The 24974-nt window shown below is 36.6% G+C and overlaps 1 protein-coding gene across 4 annotated transcripts in view; it reads left to right on the top strand.

The window, feature by feature from the left end:
* Positions 1-24098, top strand: part of fstl5 (follistatin-like 5) — a 124457-nt gene extending 100359 nt beyond the window's left edge. For all 4 annotated transcript variants that reach the window (XM_058798067.1, XM_058798066.1, XM_058798065.1 and 1 more), the window contains 6 exons: positions 8042-8068; positions 8205-8323; positions 10911-11060; positions 13699-13806; positions 14217-14341; positions 21784-24098. In XM_058798067.1, coding sequence (XP_058654050.1) covers positions 8042-8068; positions 8205-8323; positions 10911-11060; positions 13699-13806; positions 14217-14341; positions 21784-22486 — 1232 coding nt within the window. In that variant the 3' untranslated portion in view covers positions 22487-24098. The remainder of the gene's footprint in view (positions 1-8041; positions 8069-8204; positions 8324-10910; positions 11061-13698; positions 13807-14216; positions 14342-21783) is intronic.
* The last annotated feature ends 876 nt before the right edge of the window (positions 24099-24974 follow it).

Genomic DNA, 24974 nt, shown 5'->3' with positions numbered 1-24974 from the left:
AGGTTGTAGGGGGCATATGATAAAAGTAATCATACATCTAAAGGGCAAAACAAGGTGAAGTTGGTGGTCAGCCATTAGCAATTGGGGTCAGAGCCGTTCTACAGGTCAGTGGGAAAAAACACACTGCACTCAGAGGGGAGATAATGATCTTGGTCCTCTCTCTCTCTCTCTCTCTCTCTCCTCAAGCTTTAAAGGTCAGACAGTGTCCCTCAGCCCAGCCAAGGTGCTCTAGAGATCATGAAATTGGATGTCCGCCAAAAAAAGTCAAATCTTAAGGGCCACTGAGTAAAAGTCCACTGCAATGATAGTATGCTATATGCTTTTGTTTCTAATGGCCTAAAGAGTGTATGGTTTCTAGCTGCCATTTTCAAATATTGCTGTGTTTGTTCAATAAGGCCAACATATTGACTTCAGGTTTAACTGGTTAAAAACTTTTATGGATGCTACCTATTAAAAGTTTGGAACCAGTAAGAATTTTTAATGTCTCTTATGCTGACCAAGGCTGCATTTATTCCTGTGATGGCAAAGCAAAATTTTCAGCAGTTATTACTCCAGTATTCAGCAACCTGGTCTCATAAAAATACGTACCTCTGTGCACTTTTTGTGCGACACCGTTTTACGTACCTTGCTGCACGTTTCGCTGCAGTTTTTAATAGAAATGTCCACTGATTGGCGCTAAAACACAGGTTCAATATGTGAACCCTGGCACGTTTTATTACGTGCCAGATATTGGTACGTATTGGTGTTTTTTTATTACGTTGCTTCAGATACGTATTGCGGCGGTTCATAATTCAAATATCCGGGGACTGTAGCTAAAAGTTAATGCTCTATCGTGTTGGAAATATGGCCTACACCAAATCCACCCCTAAACCTACCCGATAGTGTTAACAAATGCAAAACTGATATAAAAACGTATTAGCTGATGCAACTGTGCCATTTGAACTTCCTTTAACACAGATTTGAACTGCTTTGTTGAACCGTAGTTACACGGGACTCGAACCGGTGCTTCTCGTCTCCTAAGTCCATCTCCGTACTCTGTGAGCTACCGAACAAACTTATCATCTATGAAAACCCATAGATATGAAGCTGGATGTGTACAATGCTAACGTTCAAAAGCATCAGTTTTCAAATCTCCCAGCATATTAATATTGTTTTGAAGTCATAGCATGATATTCTTCAAGTAATTGTAAGAAAATGACGCTTTATCAATCGCAACTCTGTAAATTTGTGTGAAAGTGTTCATTTATTTTGGAAACTGCAGTGATATGTACTTATTTGTACGTATTTCATGTCACGCTAAAAAATGCACCCAGGTATGTAAATGCCATGAGACCAGGTAGGTATTCAGTGTCACATGATCCTTCAGGAATCATTCTAATATGCTGATTTGGTGCTCGAGAAACATTTCTTATTATCAATGTTGAAAACATTTGTTTTGCTTAATGATTTAGAGGAAACAGTGAAACACATCTTTAAGAATATTTGATAATTAGAAAGTTCAAAATAGCATTTAACTGAAATAGAAATCTTGTTATATTATATTATTATATTATTGTTGCCTGTCTTTACTGTCACTTTTGATGAATTGAATGCATTCTTGCTGAAAAAAAGTATTAATTAAAAATAAATAAATGTACTGGCCCCAAACTTTTAAATGGTATATACATATAAACCTAATGTTAATTATGAATTAATTAGTATTGAACTATTTATTGGAATTGTACGGTTATTTTATACATACTCAGTAGTAGAGTCAGTAGTTTCGTTCCCTCAACATTTAGTACCGTCTTCTGCCTCTTTTTCCAATTAATTTTTGTGCTTCTAAAAAGTATGTTTTAATGTTGTGATTAATTGCAGTGGTAATTGGTTTACTTCAAGAATTAGCTGTTTTGGAAGAAAGAGTTATTGGGAAATCAGTTTGGAAAACCATCATTATTTTTGGACTTCCATTTAGTACTGCTTGTGGCACGGAAGTTACATACTTCACCTTCAGACTTTAACAGTCTGACACCAAAAACATGTAAAGCAATGCAAACACTCTGGTTCAATTAAGTAGTAAAGCAAATCCTGCAGCAAGTTATACATTAATATTTGAGTACATCTCTGGTCCGAGAATAAATTTTTAGCGTGGAAATGTCAACAGTTGTGAGCTGTGGAAGGACGATTTAAACAGACGAGTGATTTGAGGCTGGGGTGATGCGAAGCACTCAAGTGTGATTGCGCTCATCATCTAAGAAGAAGAGACACAATATGCTGTTGCTGTCTTGTCAAGGGGAAAAAATACTGGCCAAGTATTTAAGGCTGTCAGATAAACACCACCTGCTGCAAACATACAAACAATAGTAGTGCTGATCTCCCGGTGGTCTGCTGCAGCTGTTTGCTTGTTGGATTATAGGAGTCCATGTTTGCTCCTCTGTTATCATGAGAGATGGTGAACGCAAATAAAAGAACAGATGCAGAGAAACAAGATGTCTCTGAGTACCCACAATTCCACAGTCAAACACAAAACCCTTGTATGTTAGCAAGAGCCTTGCCAAAAGCCAAATGTGATGGTTACTTTGTCCATTTATCTATTTTTTTTTTGTTTGGATCAGGCAGTCTACTGTACGAATCTTGTTAGAATTATCATTTCACACCCTGTAATTTTGTGTTATGCTCTGTCACAGACTATGCCCATCTGAACAATTTCAGCATCTCTTTGCCATTGCATGCTGGGGTATGCCAGCGATCATGCTCACGTCTGCCATTCAGTGCAAGCGCACAGAGCTCTAACCTTTAAAAAAAAAAAATGCATTGCATGTGGCCCTTTTCTTTCTTTCTGATTTTTAAATGAATAGTTTATCCTAGTTCAGAAAAATGAACAATTCATTCTCTACTATAAGAAGAAATTCACACAGCTGGTTTCAGTAAATTGGTCTTTTTCTCTTCCAGAGCTTTTGTATTACTTTAGAAAAGTTCAAATTGCATATACGTCATACAGACCACTTTTAAACTGTATGTACTTTTTGCATTATTTTTAAAGTTTGAATGCTTCAGAGTGGAATGCATTTGTGTTGCATGTAAGTAAGTAAAATGGATTTAGAATGACTTGAGAGTAAGTGAATGAGAGAATTGTTATTATTGGATAAAACATTACTATCTGTTAAAAAAAACTCATGTTTATACTTGTGTAAATATATAACCCATAACTGAAACATACTACCAAGTAATAGAAAAATCAATTTTTTTCTTCTTTTCGTCTTGTGCACTGAAGACTGGAGTAATATCACAAGAATAAAATAGTCATTTTAAATTGTATAATACTTCACAATATAACTTATATAGTTGTTGTTGTTGTTGTTTTTAATAAACGCAGTCTTGGTGAGCATAAAAAGCTTTCAAAAGCATTAAAAAAAATTGACCCACCCCAAAACTTTTGAATGTTAGTGCATATGTTATCATTTGTTTCATGCTGATTTTGAATTCTTCAGCTGAATTTTGAGTGCTTTTTCTTATTAGTTTATAATAACCAACCAGAACACATCCTGTGTGTGCAAAGAGTCTAAAGGCCAGTTTTCCTGGATAGCTGAACCTTACACTCTGTATCACTGCTCTAAGGCAGAAATTAGTGGCTATTTTCTTTTCCTTCTTTCATCAAATGTATTTTCTGGAGTCTATTTCAGCATCAGCCCTTCTCTGAGGTGTTGCCCTACACCTGAGGGCATTAACCTCAATATCCAAAAGACTGTAGGAGTTTGTATTAAAGTTTAAAGAAAGCAATACCAGCAAAATAAGGTAGTGCACTCATCTGTAAAGTAGCATGACCTTCCATACCTACTGAATACATAGTATTTTTTTTCCATATACGCGCTACACACCACATGTAGAAAATGGGAAATGTTGCTTCAACAAATCCTTCAGTCATATAGCATATTCACTTATTGAGTCTTCATAATTGTCATAATTAAATCGTGTTCGCTCTTTTAATTATACAGGACCACCAGGGGAATATGCATAACGGAGCATTAACGTGATAGACGCAGAGTTGCATTCTCAACTCATGAATACTTTGATAGGTCCATGAATGATTCAGAGAGCCAAAGCAGAAACGCAGACCCCAGGCATTTGTCTTGATTAGTTTTCCGTTGTGTTGGAGACCTAATTAAAGTCCAACACTGGCCTTCACCTGTTACGCCATCACAGTCGACTCGTACCACTGCTTTATCTCCCACCGGCAGCTTGAAATGTGACTCTGCTGTTGGGAACATAGCGTTTTCAGTCAGAGAGCATTTGAGGTAAGGTTTGTGATTTTTCCCAGCTGCCGTGTTCCACTAACCTGAACCATTTTGATGGATAGATGAGCTAAATTATGCAATACAATGTATAAATGGAACTTTTATGAGACAAAATCCTCAAAATAATCAATAAAATAAAAATAAAAATTGCCGGGTAGGTCTGGGGTAAATTATATACAGTATATATATATATATATATATGACATCAGGTTGTTGTTGTTGTTTTGCAGCTTTCTTTTTTGTTTAGCTTTTAAATGTATTTAATTTTACAAATTTATATATATATATATATATATATATATAATTATTTAATTTGATTTTTAATTTTAAATTGAAAAATCGTACAATAATAGTAATTTTGCTTTCATTTTTTTGTTTTACATTTTGCATTTTACAGAGTTTTTATGTTTGAAGAGACTTAAAATGTTTTAAAGATTTAAGAAGAATAGTTCGGTGACCATTCGGTTCACTTAGTTTTGTCGTGGCCACGACGTATAACGTCATATTAACTCGTGGGAACAATATGTCGTGGCCACAAGGTAATTTTGTTGAGGGAACGACATCCTTTTCTCGTGGCCACGAGTTTCATGCGTAAACAAACCTGTGTGACCATAGCAACCTGGGATGATAACAGATGGATAAAACATTTTTATCCATCCCACAGACTTGTAAATCCGTTAACTGACCGTGTCTTTTTATTTAATATATGTATATTGTTATTATTATTATTATTATATAACTGTAGGCTAATATAATAATAATAATATATTAACTGGTTAGGGCTATATTTTAAAATTTATTGTTATATATTCTGTATAATTAAGCTAGTATTTATTAATATGCTACCATATTTTGCAAATACTGTAAACCCCTGACAATTATGCCAATAAAGTTTTGATATAATGATTGTATTTAAATTTTTGATATAATGATTGTATTTACATCCATATGTGACAATAAATGAGTGGTTGTGTTGTCATTAGCGTATGATTCGTTCCTCAATGAAACACTATATTTATAATAGTCTATTAGTTAGCCAAAATAAAATAAAGTATATGTTAAAATCAACCTTTAAACTGCACTTTCAGTAAAAATTCCCGTAAGTCATAGCATAATCAAAGTTTTATTGGCATGTCAGGCATTTACAGTAGGCTATTATTTACAAAACTAATTAGAATGTTAAGTAAAAAGTTCGAAATGAAGGGAAAATAAATCAAATACATAACAACAAATATAAAAATATAATCAATAATATGGTGGAATGGATAAAATGTGGAATGGATAAAAATGTTTTCTTGTAGGGCTATATTATTTTATGTACTTGATGTAATGTTTATTCATGATAAACTTCATTCGAATGCTGTCTACTGTACATCATACGCAATACAGTCCGGTAGACTAGGCCTATGGTTAAAATAATTTAATAATGTAGTCATTTTGATAATAAATAATATAATAATTTCTTAATTCAAAATAAAATATTAATAAATCCATCTCTGATAATTCCAGGTGATGCAGGTTTTTTGCACATTAAACTCGTGGCCATGAGAAATGGATGTCGTTCCCTCAACATAGCATCTCGAGGCCACGATTTCACTTCGCATGGTCACGTCGTATTATCATGGTCGTACACAACATATTATCATGGTCCCACAAGTTAATATGACGTTCCCACGAATTAATATCTTGTGGCCAACGCAAATCTAAGTAAACCGAACATGTCTCTTCCCGGTCACCATAGAATAGTATTTTAGTATCAATATACAAAATAGTATGGTATTGGTTGCATGTTGAGTCTAAAGTGTAAAATACATGGTGTTCCTTTAAGATGGAAACTGTATAAACATCAAATATGAATTTAATTTGCACACTCTAAAAAAAATGGTGCTATATAGCACTGAAAGTGGTTCTTTGGCTCGTAATCATAGAGGAACCACTTTTGGGGCTGTAGAGCACCAAATCTTGGTGCTTCAGTGGTTCTTCAGTGGTTCTTCAGCGGTTCTTTGGCATGACTGAGGGGCTATATAGCACCGCTACCATATACAGAACCTGTTAAGCTCCTGTATGGTTCTTCAGCGGATCTTCAGTGGTTCTCTGGGGTGATTAAGGTGCTATATAGCACCACTGCCATACAAAGAACCTGTTAAGCCCCTTTAAAGGTTCTTTACGAACCGAAGAACCACTGTTGGTGCTGTTTAGCACAATTTTTGTTGAAGAAATACAATGCAATGGCACCTCTTATGGTTCTACATAGCACCATTTGGCAAAGGTGCTGTATAGCACTATGATTACGATTATGATTCCCCTATGATTACGAGCCAAGAACCACTTTTAGTGCTATAAAGCACCATTTTTTTTTTTTTAGAGTGTACCCATATCAACAGAGGAGACTTTGAGTCCTTATTTCACCAGTGTCCATACACCATTGAAAGCAACCTCTTATTTCTGTGATTCTTTATTTCCTCTGCCTGGTGATGAATTGTGTCAATACTCTGTGTTATTGGAAAAGACTCCAGATCACATTACCTCCAAACCACTCCCTTCTGCTTTCATTTCTGTAGCGGAGCTCAATGTTTCCTGAGTCTTTTTTTACATTCCTCATCATTTGATGATGCAATGGCAGTATTTTTCACAAAAGTCTTTTAGATTGTGCCGATGCATTAACTCATAGAAAAAGAACTTGACTAAGGACTTTTTGAAGATTAACTCTAGCTCTGTTACTGTGCTCTTCTGTCTCCTTGATGAAGTGAGAGAGCAGAATGAGAATTGCTTGGTGCAGGGATTGTAGCACAGGTGGATTGTGGGAGATTGATTCGCAGACTGTGAGAGATTGAATCAGATTGCTGAGGAACAGTTGGAGGTCACATCTTCACTACGAAACTGCACTAGTGAACAATCACAAAGTAATAAGGAGGAGATTTTGAACATTATTGGCATAATATACTGTTCTCTTCTGCTAACGAGTCATATTTATCAATAGATCCTTGGTGGCAAATATTGCACGAGCATAATAATGGCATATCGGACATTTGCAAGTAATGGCCATCATTGTTAGTTTTAGCACAAATGCTGAGGCCATCAGGAATCATTTCTTCGTAATGGAAGTGTTTTTTATTGTAGTTATTAGCCAATGTATGCTGTACTAAAATGCTTTTGGAATTATTCAGGAGTTAATTGTGTGTGATATTTTTTGGTTATGCTTCAGCGACACTTTGCTAAGCCGCTTGATTGCCATAAGACCCATTTTATAGGTATTTGATCATTGTTAGTAAGGCACTGATCTCAATCTCCAAAGTTTAAGTGTTTTAAAAGGTAATTCTAGTCACAGCTCCAGCAGATATGTGTAAATAATCACGCTTAATGCAAAGATAAGCTCTGACTTTCACCCTAATGCACATTGTTTCCTCTGTGTGAACGCTGTGGTTGGCGACTGTGCATGAGTGTATAAATCCCCACAGGCTGACCTCAATGTACAATGCTGACACAGTATTGATTACACATGAGCGAGTCAAATCAATAAGCTCCTCAGGTTGCACAATATAATTACTTGGCCAAATCAAACACAACTCTCAGCATTAAACCACGGCAGGAAAAAAAACAAAAAAAACAAAAAACGTACAAATGTTGTTGCAATAATCTGTGGGAGGTTTTTATAGCCAGAAGTGTGAGTTCATCTTTTATCTCTGGTGGGATGGATTTTTTAACTTTTGGATGAGTAAAGTACAGCAAACATCTCTCACATGAGTCTTCTTTGTGTTCTCTTGCAGTGGCTAACATCCTGTGGAGAGAAGAAGGTAAGCATTGTGTTTCAATGCAATATTAATGTCTAGGGTATGTCTGGACTCAGGTATATGATAGTGGTAATGTTGAAGTCACCCTTGTTTTAGGGGGATTTGAGCCCTGAACAAACTCATCTATGTCATACCACAGGTCTGGGGATTGGAAACATGTTCTATGTGTTTTATGAGGACGGTATTAAAGTCATCCAGCCAGTGGCCTGTGAGATTCAGAGACACATCAAACCCAGCGAGAAGCTTCTTGGTCTGCAGGTGAGCTGTCCTATAAAAAAAATGTTTAAGCACTTGTAAATGTGCCTCTGTTTTTCCTCCTGCATGCTGTAACCACAAGCAAAGTGTGAAGTTTATGACTATTTATTTATTAGCATTCTTTTGCAATTATTTTACAACAAAAATGAGTGATTGCTGGTGTTTGCACGAATGGCTACATACATACATGCATGCTGTTCTATTCATCCATCTATCCTTCCATCCATCCATCTATCCTTCCATCCATCCATCCATCCTTCCATTTATTTTTCTCTTTTCTTCTTTCTTTCTTTCTTCCATCTATCCATCTATGCATCCGTCCAACTATTCTATTCTATTCTTCCTTCCATCCATTTATTTTTCTTACTTTCAATCAGTTATTTCACCCTTTTCTTTCACTCTTTCCATTCATCTATCACCCTTCATTCTGTTCACCTATCCATCTTTACTTCTTTCCAAACATTCCTCCCTCCATCATCTATCCTTTTCTCATCTTTTCTTTTCATCCATCCATCATTTCTTCTTTCTTTCAATCATCCATGCTTCCTTTCCCCTATTTTCTTTCATTCTTTCATCATCATCCATCTATCCTTTATTCTGTTCACACATCTATCTTTCCTTCCTTACTTCTTTCCATCCATCCATCCACCCTTCTTTCCTTTCCATCCATCATCCAATCATTCATCTGTCATTATTCCTTCCTTGCTTCCTTCCTTTTCTCTTTCATTCATTTTATCATCCATATTCATCCATTTATCCACCCTTCTTTCTTTCTTTCTTTCTTTCTTTCATCCATCCGTCTATGCATCCATCCTACTATTCTATCCTTCCTTCTTCTCTTTCAATCAATCCATTTTTAATCATTTTCTTTCACACTTTCCATTCATTCATCCATTCATTCCTCAATCATCCTTCAATCGGTTATCCTTTTTTACTTCTCTCCAACCATTCTTCCCTCCATCATCTATCCTTTTCTCATTTTTTTCTTTTCATCCATCCATCCATCCATCCATCCATCATTTTTTATTTCTTTCCATCATCCATCCTTCCTTCCTTTCCCCCATTCTCTTTCACTCTCTTCATCATCCATCGATCCATCCTTCATTCTGTTTACCCATCCATCTTTCCTTCCTTACTTCTTTCCTTCCATCCATATATAATTCCTTCCTTTTCTTTTTTTATTATATCCATCCATCCAATCATTCATCTGTCATCATTCCTTCCTTGCTTCATTCCTTTACTCTTTCATTCTTTCTATTCATCCATTACTCATCTATCCATCTCCACCCTTCAGTCTATTCACCCACCCATACATTTCTTATTTTTTCCATCATTGATATATCATTCTTCTTTCTTTCTTTCTTTCTTTCTTTCTTTCTTCCTTCCTTCTTTCTATCCATCACTCACACATCTATCTATCCATCTTTCATTCTATTCACACTTAGTTCCTGCCTTCCTTTCTTCCCTTTTTTTTCTTTCTTTCTTCTTCTCCTGAGTTTGATCCTCAGCACAGATATCAGTTGAGCTCCTCCTTCATCACTTTACATCGCTCACATCCCTCCTTGACTCTGCATATCAATTCTCGGCTCTTTCTGATAGACAGCTGCTAGATTTACACAAGCTATTAAATGATTGCCTTCCCTCTGTTTTGCTGTTACGTTGGAGCTGGATATGCTGATGAGACAGCTGTGTTTGTTTGGAGCTCGGGGCGGTGAGAGCTTGAGTTTCCAGCCTCCAGAGAGGCAGCAGGCCTCTATTAGGACATCAATCAAATGCCAGGCCTTAACGGCAAGCCCCGGTGCAAACTCTGTCTGGGGAAGAACATTTAGAGAGCATTACAAAGTGTTTTTCTTATGTTCTGCTTGTGGGTACATGTACGTCCCTCCTATTTTAAATATTCACTGGTCATTTTGAAGATCTTACGGATTGCAGTTGCAGGTTTTGGCAGTTGACTTGTTAGTCAATGGCGAAAATACATATAATTAAATTTCATGACTACATTTTTGAGTCTTCTAAGAGCATTCAACATAACCAAATGTTATGTTCTTGTGCCAACTAAAACTCTATTTGAGTTTTGCAAAAGTGTCGCTTGACCAGACGCATCCAGTCACATCAGTATGTCTCCGTCTTGATTGTCGTCAACATCCCTTGAGTAGCCCAGTCAACAGAATCACCACAGGAGACGCCCACTTCTGCACAGCCTCTGTGGCCATCAATCAAGCAGTTCTCACCTCTTTAACCACAGCACATTCAGCCTCAGGCCTGACAGCCGCTCACATTTTGACAAGAGTTTGTCTCCATGATGACACTTCTGCCCACTGTCAGTCCACATCCACAAGGTCCCTTTCTCTGAGGCAGATGCTATAGAATCTTATACTGTTTGATTCCGTAGTTATTTTTTTTCTAAAGAACTCATTTATTTTTGTGGCTTCATGGAAAAGTTTAGTAGATTTGTTGACCTTCAACTCAGAATTGTTCTTCATAGTTTCCTAGAGCCACTTCTGAAATCCATTTACTCTAATAATCCTTAATATTTCTATATGTAGTCTGTTTTAATGACCCTTTTTTTTTTTGTATCTTATTTCTGAAGGAGGAGGTCTGTCCACAAGTGGAGGGAGAGAAGGATCAGAAATGTATGTGGACATCAGCCGTCAATGTGAAGGACAAGTTCATTTACGCCACACAGCCTTTGCTGAACAGGTTGCTCATTGTAGACATCCAATCCCAGAAAGCTGTTCAGGTAAGCCAATGAATCAGTAACTAAAACATTATTCTCATGAACATACCGTAGACATGTTATCAGATTTAAATAATGCTGCATTTTAATATATGTATGTAATGTGCCTTGTTTACGACATAATTTGTAATCCTCAAATGTTTTAAATTACAATTCTAGTTGGCATATTTTAACATGTTTATTTAGCATGTTTATTCTTCAATTGCATATAGTATGCAAAGTTTTCAATTTTATTTCTGCCATGGGCACTCAATAATCTGTTGTTTATGAGTTGTACATATATTGAGTAGTTTCCTCAAGTTGCTCCAAACCATCACACAAAATGATTTGCTTAAAAGATATTACTCAGAACAATGTTTTATTCATGAACCCACTAAAGAGAACTGGTCCGTGTTGTGTTTGTTAAATTAAACCAATAAATTAGCTTTTGCCAATTTAAATAAATAAAATAAAAATAAAAATATTAGGTAAAAAAATAAAATAAAATAGAAATGTTGCTTTGGAAACAACATTGAAGTTCAAATATTAAAATTACTAAAACTGAAAAAAATAGCACTAAATATGGATCATTAAAAAATGTTCGACAGCATGAAAAACGGTCACTTTTTGTGGTACACAGACGAAAGAAAGTCATTCAGGTTTGGAAAAACATGAGAGTGAGTAAATGATGGCAGAATTTTCATTTTTGTCTGAATTATTGATTTAGTTGTTGAGAAATAGATATGTCTGTAACTTTCCATGGTCTGTGATCTGGATTGTTTGGCTTCAGGTTGCCTTGTATCTTAGAAGCGGCTGATGTTCCACGCTGAAAACTAGTTTTGTTTCAGAGTGAATGTCCAGATGAGTGCCAGCAAGTCTTTCTCTATGCCAGGCCTCACTTGGGTATTCCATGATGCCTGATAATGTGCTGACAAGGGTCACACTTGGGATCACTGAATCACCTGGGAGTTTGGTTTTCATTACCTCAGATTAGCCAGTGCTAATTAGCCACCTGATCTTTTAGAATCCGAGAGACATAGAGACATAGAGAAGAGTCTAATATTTGTCTACAAATGATGTTTTAAGCCTGAGGATATACTATTTAACCAGACCTTTTTTTGTACGATTTAAAATTTCACACATCTGCTATAGTGGATAGTGGCGAGAATTTGTTCATCTGTGCTGAAGAGTTTCTATTATTCAGTCTAATCCTCATAAGGAGGAAGGGATGTGCTGGGATAAAAATTCAATGTGCACATCTGCTCCCACAGATTATTGCACATGGAGATTGAAGCTGAAGACAACAATCACCCTCCTTCATCATTGCTACACACGAACGCTAGTTCTCTCTTAGTTTCTTTTAATGCAGTGTGTTGTCAAAACAAGCTGTGCAAATGCTCACATTGTGGAGGACTTAACAGTGAATGCTGCATCAGATGAATACACTTATCTGAAGTTAGAGACATTCTGAGGAAAAAAAAAATGTCCGTCCTACTGAGAGAGAGAGGGTGTAATCATTTTTGCAACGCTCAATGTGCAAATTAACATTTTTTTCATATTCGTGTGCATCCATGTAAGCACAATGAGGTGTGAAAATTGCACAGTAAGGCTATCACTGCACAAAATGAATCATTTGTTTCCCAGTGGAATATCTCCAGCCAGGTGACAGAGAATGGATATGGATGCAAAGCTATTATTGCAGACGGGCTGAGCTATTGTTACTGTCAGCACTCCATTTAAAATGCACACCCATAACCAAAGTCTGCATGTGCAAAAAAACATACAGCTGTGCTTTTGGGAGCGACACACGTTCTCTCTGTCATGGATAGTTGCTTTGGTGGACTTGTAAACTTTTATGGTGACTTTTGTAGAATGTTAAAAAGCATGGGTGGGAATCTGCTTCATGAATTAACATAATGAGTTCCAGTGATTTCATTGTATTCTCACAGGGACGCTTGAAAAGCAAACAATGTGGAAAATTGATCAATTTTTCAAAGAAGCTTTACTGACCAGGGGCAAAAATGCTGAAGCGTCTGTCTTAGTTGTGCCTAGCATGAGATAATTATAACATTTCACTCCACTTAATCATGAATACTGTGTAGCATCTTTCTAATTGGATTCCGTGCCTTTTATAAGTGAACTGACCGTGATAGTGTATATTATATCAAATGACTAAAATATAAATATATATCTGTATATATTTGTGAATATTTTAAAAGAAGACTTATATGCTCACCAAGGCTTCAATTGTTTGATCAAATATACAGTAAGACAGTATTAATATATTTTTTTAAATAATTTATTCCTGTGATGGCAAACTTTTTCAGCAGCCATTCAGAAATCATTCTAATATGCTGATGTGGTGCTCACGTAACATTTATTATTATTATCAATTTGTGCTGCATAACATTTTGGTGTAAAACAAGATTTTTGTTGCTGAATAAAATTATTTGTTTCTTTTTTAAAAGTGACACACTATTTAAAAAGTAAACAGTAGTGTATGAAAGTTTATTTTTTAAATTAGATAATTAATTAGGTATAATTTAATTATATGATTTATTAAATTAACTTTAATGAACATGAGATTTTCAGTCGTTAAATATTACTACATTATCTGATTTTGATAAGCAGATGGAAACTGTTGATCTTCTGTTGTCAACAGACTGTGAGCACCGACCGGGTTCCAGTGAAGCTGCACTATGACAAGTCTCATGACCAGGTGTGGATTCTGAGCTGGGGAGATCTCGAGAAAAACTTTCCAACCCTCCAGGTAAGTCAAATCACTCCAGATTCATTGCTGAGTGCTAATCACCACCTGATGCCTCTTCAAAAAGAGTACTGGGACGTTCTGCCTAACTACTTCTCTCATCTGATTATTCAAGTATATGAGTCGGCCCTGCTGAGAGTGTGTTTTGATGATTTTAGTTGACATTTTTGGAGCATTCCCAAGTCATGTAAAACTGAACCAGCATAGCAAGGGGTCTCAGTGGGGTTCCATATCGCATAATTTGCACAGTCTCATCTCCAATAATGCATAGCTTTGGTTAATCACAGACAGAATGCATTGAGTTCCTCAAAGACAAGGGGAATTTTGACGTTTAGAAGTTCACAAATCTCCCTCTTGTGTGTGTTCCTGTGCGTGATCACTCATGTTCCTATTGTGGCTCTTCCATACATCAGGTGATCAGCCAAGCCAGCGGAAGCACGTCCCACCACACCATCCACACCCAGCCGGTTGGCGACCGCTTCGACAGGGTGGAGGATTTCTTCATTCCTCCCATAAGCCTCACCATCAATCACATCAGGTAAAAGAAAGAAATACTCCCACTATACTGTATATATATATATATATATTAGCGATGTATGAACACGTACTGACTGTGATTAGAACTCCTGAGAAAACAGCTCTCGTTCTGAATAGTGTGTGAATTGCATTCGGGAATTGACATTTAGATCTTAATAAACCATTTTGTGCATTCATAGTCACTCACATGAGAAAGTAGATTTAGAGGTAGTCGAGAGGGAAATGTGAGTTTAAACCCTGAATAAACAGACCAGGAGATGTTGCATGGATATGGAAATCTCATTTGAATTGATTAAAATCTGAGTTGAAGATTACTGAGCATGCCCTGATCCTCTTATTGTCCCCTGTTGGAAGATGGATGTTTACTTACGCTATCATGTCGTGCTAATATAAAAAAATAATGACTCAATTCAAAACGCCAGAGAGATTACTTGTTCTCTTCTTTGAGAGAGCAAATCACGCTGCTGATGACAAGAGTGGCAAACAATGTAAAATGTTCACAAAAAAAATTGCAATGTGACAGTCGTAAAGAAAGCTTAAGTTCTATTTCAAAATCTTGCTGTTTGCTGCCTACGTAAGCAGCATCCTAATTGAAAAGGAACCTCATAAGTGAGAACGCTCTATAGAGTGCAACAATGCCAACCCACTTTTTCAACGGCCTTGGTTCCAGAAGTATTGTTTTTAGTTACAATCTATGAGCCAAGCCATTCTGCTGCAAGGTGAATCGCAACATTACAAAATTTAATTTGAAGCAGAAAATTATATGAAAATTGTACAAAAAGTCAAAGGTACAAGGCTGTGTACTAAATGGCTTTAAAGCAGGAAAGATGTAGATGTAATTTAAGCATTTACTATACCATCAATCAACCTTGTAGCTTATAGTAAGTCTGTCTTCAACGGTTTAAAAGTTATTATTAAAAATCAATTCCCCTATGGAGAAAATAAATTGGATTTTTCCAAAATCGTGTAACAAATGTGTTACAGGAACTTTGATTAACTGATTTCAGTAGCCTTTATGTCTCCAGCACAGCTATGATGCCTTAAAATACCTCCTACATAGGCTGCTCACTAGGTTTTGGATCAGAGCCATAGACTTACAGCACCCTGTGAGGCAAGATGATTGACAGGTTCTTTGCAGTCTAATCAAATCAAATCATATTCACAACATTTTAATAAGGCTATCCGGGCAAATTATCATAATCTCATGATCAGTAAATGCTAATAGCATCTATCCTGTTTACTTATCTGTGTATAAACATCTTTTTGTAGTTCAAATAGCCTGTCTCTCTTATTATAGTGTTAATAAAGGTTTTGGAGAATATGCACATTGTTGCAGTTCAGTTGCAGATCCTCAGCAAAGCGAGTGACCAGCTTTGTTAAAAGACATGATCTTAGCCCCACAATAGAGAGTTCATCCAGAGGATACAGCGTAATGCACAAAGACCAGTTTAATTTTCAATCCTTTCGAGGCCTGAGATAATACGGCTTACACGCATACCACACACACACTCACACTCACAAAATACACACTCTCCTCATAGACGAGTCACTGAACCCAGCTGTTTGCTTTCACCCTAATATTTACTAGCAGTAATGCTGTGCTAGTTGATACGAGCTGCACTACAATTCGGTTCCTGTCACTGGAGTTCGGTGCGTGTCAGTCTCGTTTTTCTTGAATAAACTGCAGGACACTCAGTTGAGGGTATGTACACTTTTTTTAGTGCGCTGTCCCAGTAGGCTGGTGACATTTAGCGGTGCTGTCCGCTCTCTGATGGAGTAATGTGTTTCAGTGCTCCGAGTCAACAGAGTGCAACATCAGCGCTCTGTACTGAAATAGAGGTTAACGCCAGTGTAAAGTATTACAGCCCTCTGATCTTCGCCTGGCATGAGTTTGGATTTAGCACATGACATTAGCTTTTGGATGGAGAAGTTGTGTTTCTTTGTAAACGCCGTTATGTAAGATGTTTGAGGGATTACGTCATTGATCTAAAGGGAATAAGATAAAGATTGAGTGATTATGTAAGAAAAAACAGACTCTCAGATCAAGACCAGACATGCTGATCTCAAAGGTATTTTTATATAAAGTGTATTGACAGCCTCTGAAACAACTAAATCCCTTTTACACACAACATTAGAGAGCTACAGATATTTAAAAATCTTCTGACGAATGGTTGGAACTGGATTTATCACAATCTCAAGCTAAATAGTCAATCTCATGCGTGCATGTATCAGTTACAGTAAATGATAGTGATACTTTGTCTGAGTAAGATCGTTTTAATGGCATTTATATTGTTTTATTATTTTATAGTTTTAATGGCATTTTTATTATTTTTATTATTTATTATCTAAATGAAACTCTGATTGGAAGTCCAGAAACCATAGCGGCGCCCCTGTTAGCAGGCATGACATATGAAAAACATAATGTATTTAAATCATGTTGACACAACTGACCCTTCGCCAGGAGTTTGATTGACAGGTGGTCTGACCAATCATCTGCCATTTTTGTCAGACAAACAAACCAGGCTGGAGATTAGATTAATGTTGGTGGACGTGGACTTGAAAAATTGTGTGTATTGATGTCTTTCCGAAAAAAAAAAAAAAAAACATGAAAAATGTATAAGCTCACCAAGGCTGCACTGATTTGATCAAAAATACAGTAAAAATTGTAAAAAACTGATTATAAAATTGACAACCTATTCTATGACTCTCAAATGGTTTGTGAACATTTGTACATCTCAAAAGTTGCACACACCAAAGGTTTAATTTTTTTTAGAAACTATTTATACATTAATACTGTAAATATAAGTGTTTATCTAACCATAAACGTGTGCTAGGCCCAAACATAACGCACGAATACCCATGAGTAATAAATAGATGAACCAGAGAGCTCAGCGTGCCTTGTAAATTTATATGAATTTACTTGCATAATCCTCAGGAGGATATTGATTTTTGTGAATATGCTGACATAATAAGATCTGCGACTGGTAAACGGCGCCAGTGTCATTTGTAGAAAACACTGTTGTAAGGAGGAATGTTTGGTGATCCGTGATCCAATAATTACTTTGTTCGTTTCTCATTTGAAATGGCTCATATGTTTCGACTTCACCTGTGGCAGTGAACTGTTGAGGAGGGATTTGTACAGGGGAGAGACTGCATGTGACATTTTAGTCAGCTTGTCAAATTATTTTAGCATTTACATACCTTCACACTGGGAAAATAACAGCCTACAGGCGTCCCATTCACAGCATTCACTGACTTTCTGTCATGCTTTTATCCGCAACCAGCCTGCGGGCAAATATGTTTACATGTCAACAGTAAAAAAAAAAAAAAAACAACATAACTTTACTTATTTATTTTCTTTTAATTGTACAGTAAGCCCTTTACTAATGCTAATTACACATTTTCAGTCTAAAGTGTTGGTCAGATAAATATTGATGGAGTTTGTATAAATGCAAGTATCGCCATGAATAAGTAAATGTGTTTTGTTTGTTCGTAAGAAAGGTTGTTTGGGATGCCTAAGGTTCAGTTGGGAAACAGCATTGATTTACAACAGGAAAGTGTCTCTATTAATTGCCCTGCAGTGCATAAACAAACACAGAAATCACAAAGTATACACAATGCTACAAAAACATCTGTTTGTGTTGTCTTATTTATTATGAAATTACAGAGCTGTCCTGTTGTATATTGACTGCATGGGTAGAGGCTAGTGACTTTATAGAGTAATGAAATCAGAAGCTGATATCCATATGACAGAGCTGTATGTGCCAGCTCAAAAAGATAAATGTGACTCTTTAAGTATCCTATTCTGGGGATACATCATCACATGCCCCTGTAGAAATGTTTCATACTGTATCTAGCACTACAAAACCTTTTTGTAATCATTATTGAGTGATGCATGTTTCCTCAGGGGTTGCATCATCTGTTTAACAAAGCTGAAAGCATTAGTGACCCTCATAGCACACAGGCCTGTTTTTTTAAAGCATATCCAGGATGAATTGTATCATTGATGTATGTTCATGAGTACTAGCAGCTGCCATTGTTTTATTCGTGTTTTTGTTGCATTGGATTTACCACCAAAATTTTACACACACAAAATTCCAAGGTATGCAAAGGTATTGGGCTCCAAGTGCAACTTTAAATTTCGTGAGAAAATGTATTTACACTAAGTGCAAATAGCCTGCCGTGTTGGCAGAAGCTATTTATACTAACTCCGCCCATCAACATGTGATTGGCCTAGTCAACATTACAAAAGAAACATTATAGCTCCAGTGGTGCAGATGGTAAAATGTGTGTTGTACTCCTTTTGACGCGATCGACCCAGGTTCGAATCCACCTTTTTGCCGAACTTTTATTCTCCTTTTTCAAATTTCAAATCACATAAAAAAAATTTCAATAAAAATGAAGGAAATAATAAAATAATTTGAAAATAAAGTATCGAGTATGGTTAGGGAAGGTGTAGGGAGGGCTTTATTGTCCCAATAAGGTGGCATCCATTTAATAATTTGAATTAAAATTAAAATTTACACAGTTATTACTGCATACTGTTTTATAAAGTAGACCTACTGCAATACTGAGTTGCAGATAATTGTCACTATTTGCAATATGTTGTATAAATAGCAGAAAATCCTACTATTTTAACATAGTGTAAATAGAATCTATTGCTATTTACACTTAGTGCAAATAGACGCTGCCAAATTTTTTATTTCTTCTAGAAATGTTTTTGACTCTTGCATAAATGTGCACATAGATGTGATTTGGAAATTATATATAAAAATAACCCCCTCAATGGTTTCAAATCGTCAAAATTTAACACTTTGAAAAGTAAAAAAAGAGAGAGAGAGAGAGAGAGAGAGAGAGAAAGAACCTTTATTGTAGCTTGTCAAATACATGATTCATATTATTTCAATATTACTAATTTTTATATCATTTGAGGTCAGTTTGACCCTTAATCCAAACAGAGTAGCTATTTTATTAACACGGCAGGGGAGAATTTTTTTTGCTAGCAAAATAATCCTATTTATAATTGAAGTGTATGACTGGGTATTGAACACACACTTTTACATTCATATTCCATGATCTTGCCCCCTGTTGCCGGATCCGTCGCCAGGCCTTCTTCCGGGACTTCATAATTTAGAAATTAAGCCCCGAGCATATCGTCACAGCCAAAACAGCCTGGCCTGTAGCTAATAGACGGATACCGGCTGCCAACTGATGGAGCTCATCACGGGCGGTGATAATCTGTCCCATTGGTCCGCAGCAGACGTGGCCTTTTGGCCAGACACAGACAGTGGCCACATTCTCGAGTGCATTAAAGAAGATGGATGTCAGGGTTTGAAGTCTGTGCTAGAATTGATTGGAGAGCATGCAGATTTAATTGGACTTTGTCAGATCCTTTATTTCCCTCACCAACTTCATTTGTTCTTGGTTCTTCTGAGAATTTTTTTTATAGCCAATAATTGGGCTCTTTGGATTTCTCAATGGATGAGACAAAGTGTGGATGATTAATTTTTTAATTGAAATCAATTATGAAACCAGACATCTGGTAGAGGATATTTAGCATAGACTGATGAACAGAGATGTGACATTGAATTCTTTCTCTCCCTTAAAGCTTTTGGATCTTCCTCATTAGACTTGAACCTGCACTCTGGGTTTATTCACTCAGAAGCTTCGTTTGTTACTTTCAGTGTGGCAGCTACTTCTTATCCAAAGCAACTTACACTTCATTAATTGCAAGCACGGTGCCCTCAGGGCAACATTACTCAAGTGTGCAGTTGAGTTAGATCCAGTTCCAGGGACACTTTAACTTGGGATTGGAGCTTTTATTTCACCAATACAGATCCTTAATAGTTACAAAGCTTCAGGGTTGGGTAAAAGTCAGAATTTATGAACTGGCTTTCTATCAGTTCATGAGTTGTCTAGAAGAGGAATATGTGACAAAATTTTCAACAAAATATTATTCTGCTTGCAGAATATTGTTCCCCAAATGATTAGATAATACTATAAAATGAGATTTTTATTTTGTCAAAGAGCACTGCACTGTGTCCGCCACGTTGTTTATAGATGTTTATGCCATGGTCTGTCTGAATACTCGATTCTGGTTGGCTGGCAGGTGTTGATTAAATTCGTTGAACCGCACAGGTAGTTCCAGGTCAGTTTAATCACGTTCTATATCAATGCGCTTCCTATAAACATTGGTAACCATAGTAACATACAGTTAGAGTTGAATAGTAATACAGACGAAAATAACCGTCATTTTTATCGTCAAATATTGCAGCGCAAATATTATTAACATCTTTAATATGTGAATGCTGGGAAATAACCATGGCATAAACGGTATAATCAACGGCTAGCTGTATTAAACGATTTGAATGCACTTCGCGGAGGCAACCACCCTCCGCTGTGCGTCGGGCGGTTCTTCGCCTCCACATCGTGCATTCAAATCGTTTAATACAGCTAGCCGTTGATTATCCCTTACATATAAAATTATATACTACAAAAAATATAAGAATAAATATTGACATAAAATTTAATTGATTATATATTGATATTTGATTGAATTTTGAAGGTTTCAAAGTAAATTGTGTAATATTGTGGTCCATACAATGAAAATTAATTTATTAAATGTATTTAAATATTCATACATTGTTCAAAATTATAACTATTTAAAAATTATTTATTTTTATTATCATTAAATAAGTTTTACTTCAAATGAAAAATGAAACCCAAAAATTTAAATTCTGCTATTAATTACTCACCCTCATGTCGTTCCAAACCCATAAGACCTTCATTCTTCTTCGGAACACAAATTAATATATTGTTGATAAAATCTGAGAGCTTTCTGACCTTCCCTAGACAGCAAGGGTACTACCATGATCAAGGTCAAGAAACGTAGCAAGGACATCAATAAAATAATCCATGTGACATCAGTCGTTCAATTCTTCGAAGCGATAGGAATACTTTTGTGCACAAAGAAAAAAATTACGTCTTTATTCAACAATTTGTAATGTCACATGGATTATTTTAACGATCTACTTGCATCGTTTCTGAACCTTGATCGTGGTAGTACTCTGTGATAGGAACAACATGAGGGTGAGTAATTAATGACAGAATTTTCATTTTTGGGTGAACTATCCCTTTAACTCACGGTTTTATGTACCGAAAGATTTATTTACAAAAAGAAACAAATTAAATAAAAACTAGAGAGCAATTATAAGAATGTTTACTTTTTTAAAATTCAAATTCCAATTCAGCATCCCTTTTTCTACCTCAGTTCAAAAGGACTGAATTGGAATATAAAAGGCATTATTTAAAAAGCACAATTTAATTATGAATGCTACAAAACCCTGGTGAGCTTGTTCTGACAAAGAAACATAAAAAGTTGTCGAATTAATGTTTTGCTTGACAGAAACTGATATCGTCTAACGGATATTTTTTCTTGAATAGGTTTGGTATCATCCTCCACAAGAATGAACCAGCTCTTCATAAGATCGATTTGGAAACCACCTCCTATGTGAAAAACATTAGTCTGCAGCAGTACGACTGCATCCCGCAATCCCTTGCCTACACACACCTGGGAGGATACTACTTCGTCAATTGTCGGCCAGACTCAACAGGTGCGGTACGGCCACAATTAATCATCGATAGCGTAACAGACAATGTCATCGGTCCAAATGGGGATGTGAGTGGCACACCTTATGTCTCTCCTGATGGCCACTATTTAGTGAGCGTGGATGACCGTGACGGGCTCATGCGCTTGCAGCATGTGTCCGTGCGGGGCGACATCGGCCAACCCTTTGACATTCACACCAACCTGCACCTGTCCGATCTGGCCTTCATGCCCTCGTTCACCGAGGCTAACCAGTATAACGTGTTCGGCAGCTCGGGCCGCCAGACGGATGCTCTTTTTGTGGAGCTCAGCACCGGTAACGTCAAAATGATCAAGAGCCTAAAGCAGCCCACGCCGGCTGCTCAGTGGCCTTGGAACCGCCAGAACAGGGTCATGACTGGCAGCGGGCTGTTCGGACAGTATCTCATGACCCCATCTCAAAGCTCCCTGTTTATACTAGATGGGCGGCTGGATAAACTCAACTGTGAGATCACCGACGTTCCCTTGGGAAATACTGTGGTGTGGGTGGGAGAGGCTTAAGCCGTTTTAAAGGGGCTTGAGAGGGAAACAAACAAACAGGTTGCACTGAATTTGGTCTCCATTTAATTTATTGAGAATAAAATAAGTCTCAACGTTTGGAACAAAAAACAAAATTGACTGTTCAAAAACCTGCATTGGAAAAGAGAACTTGGGAAATGCTTGTTTTCGATATGCTAGCCAGGTTTTCAAGTCAAATAGCTAATAAGTAGTTTCTCTAAAAATATTAGGTGGCGTCAAACTAGCATTGGTATCTTTTAATAAGAAAGTCAGTAAGAATCACTTTGTTTGAAGGTGAGAAATGTTTAACTGATTGACTGAATCGAATCAACTGATACGGACCCAGAAAAACAGTGATTTTTGGCATCTTTTAGGAATAATATTTACTCATCTCCCTGTTAACACTTAAAACACACATTCAAAATGCATTCGGCCCATTTTTCCAGTGCCTTGAAGGAATACTTACTAAAAAAACGAAAGTAAACATAATTATTCCCCCCTGAGCCTATGGATTAAACCCTCCTCAGCTTTTCCACACGCAGAGTGAAAACGAGAGCTACACTTAAATTTCACCTGTTTATAACTCCCACAGACCCGAGGCATATCTTGCTTATTAAAACAGCATCGTGCTGGGAAACTGTCACCTACTGTGGATATTGAGATATTGGTAATGATGTGTTTGGCAACTGTAAATCTTCATGAATTGTTTGGGTGTAAGAATGATGACACCAACAAGTCTTTGTGTTGAACCCCCGATTAAAACCAACAAGATCAGTGAACAACTAAGATCGAGTGTGTTACACAATAGAAAACATAACATACGTAGGGACGGTTCTGATCCTGTATAATCTTAGTAAGGGAGGTTGTAGAGTTTCAAGGGCACATAAAGAATCAAGTTTTAGTTGACTCAGCAGTCACAGCCACTGCCGTAAGAGTCCGCTTTCAGTAACTGGTGCGTCGCGTGGTGTGATGTTAGACATAATTTATGCATTGCAAGGGTTATATAGCTGGGGAACATTTATTTAAGAGTTTGAGAGTCACAATGCTACAAGAGCACGAACAAAGGAATCTTTTAGTGTCTGTAGGAAGCACAAGCTTGTGCTCACGATGTTGAATTATTTCCTCGATGGACAGAGTCTATGCATTTTCATTGACACGCCAGCCAATGGGCTGCATGAATTGAGCTTTTCCCCCCAAATTACTTATATATATATATATATATATATATATATATATATGTTATCATGTTTTAGTTTTAGATTTTGTATATTTTGTTAAAATGCATACAATATGGCTTTTTATCAACTGTATTTTCCTTATTCCCAGACTGTTTTTTTTTTTTTTGTAACTTTTACTTGCGTTCTGTAAATACCAAGTTGGTCTACGCTCGCGTACAATACAATAGCTAGCCGAAAGTCATCTTCAAACGGTTCAGGTTGATTCATTTCCCCTCATTTATTTTTAAGACAAAAGAGCTGCACTGTCTTTGTTCCACAAATGACCAAGTACATTGTGATGTCACATCCAGAGATTTCATCAGCTCCATGTAGCCATGTACGTTGATTCTCGTGGTTGTTATTTATGTAGAAACATGCTTGACATTTTGGCAGTTAAATAAAGCCTATAACTTTCAAAAAAAAAAAAAGGTTTTGGGTATTATTTTGTCTCTGTAATATGAGTGGAATGGACTGGAAAATGAATTGAAATCCCAATCCGCATAAATTTATGCATTAGTGCATCAACAAATTTGATGGATTCAGTATGAATCTTTTCACCTGGATAGCTTTAAGAGATTCATTCAAAGCGTAAATGTTATTTATCTTGCAGAATGTCATCATTTACAATTCAATAATACATCATGCTCCACTAGACAGCCAAACTTCATTTATTAAAACTCAATTTATATAAAGATAAAGCATGTTATTGCACACAAATAATAAGCACCCTGTAACAAGTTGAAACCAGCTGGTTTTTAGGCACAATTTGGTAAAGAGATTGCCCAAACCAATGACATACATTTGGGCAAATGAATGTCAGAAAAGCTATAGTTTTCATTTTATTTTACTTCTCTCCTCCTTTCCAATCCCTCTTCCCTCCACTGTCTTTTCTTTCCTCTTTTTTTTTCCTTCTATCTGTATTCCTTCCCTCCTCTGCGACTCTGATCCATTACATTAATAGTCTTCTTTTTTCAATCTCGCTCATAATGCCAAATGAATGCACAAGTTGCTGCATGAATGAGACCAAGGCGGCACTGCAATTATCTATTGTTGGTCGTTTATCTTTCCTCCATTCTCTCCTTCTCTCATTACAGGCCACACACCAACCATTTTTTGGAGAGATATTCAGATAATTTAGTGGTCACAGTTTAATATGTTCATGCCCTTCCTTTTCTAGGGTCTGTTCACCATCACTCATCTCGTTCACAGTTGTCCAATGGCCCAAAAATATGCAGTGCTTGAAAAAAATGGAAGTACAAAACATGCTAAGTTTA

This window comes from Onychostoma macrolepis, chromosome 14 (genome assembly GCF_012432095.1).
Source record: "Onychostoma macrolepis isolate SWU-2019 chromosome 14, ASM1243209v1, whole genome shotgun sequence".
NCBI lineage: Eukaryota > Metazoa > Chordata > Actinopteri > Cypriniformes > Cyprinidae > Onychostoma > Onychostoma macrolepis.
This window is presented reverse-complemented; position numbering and strand designations above follow the sequence as displayed.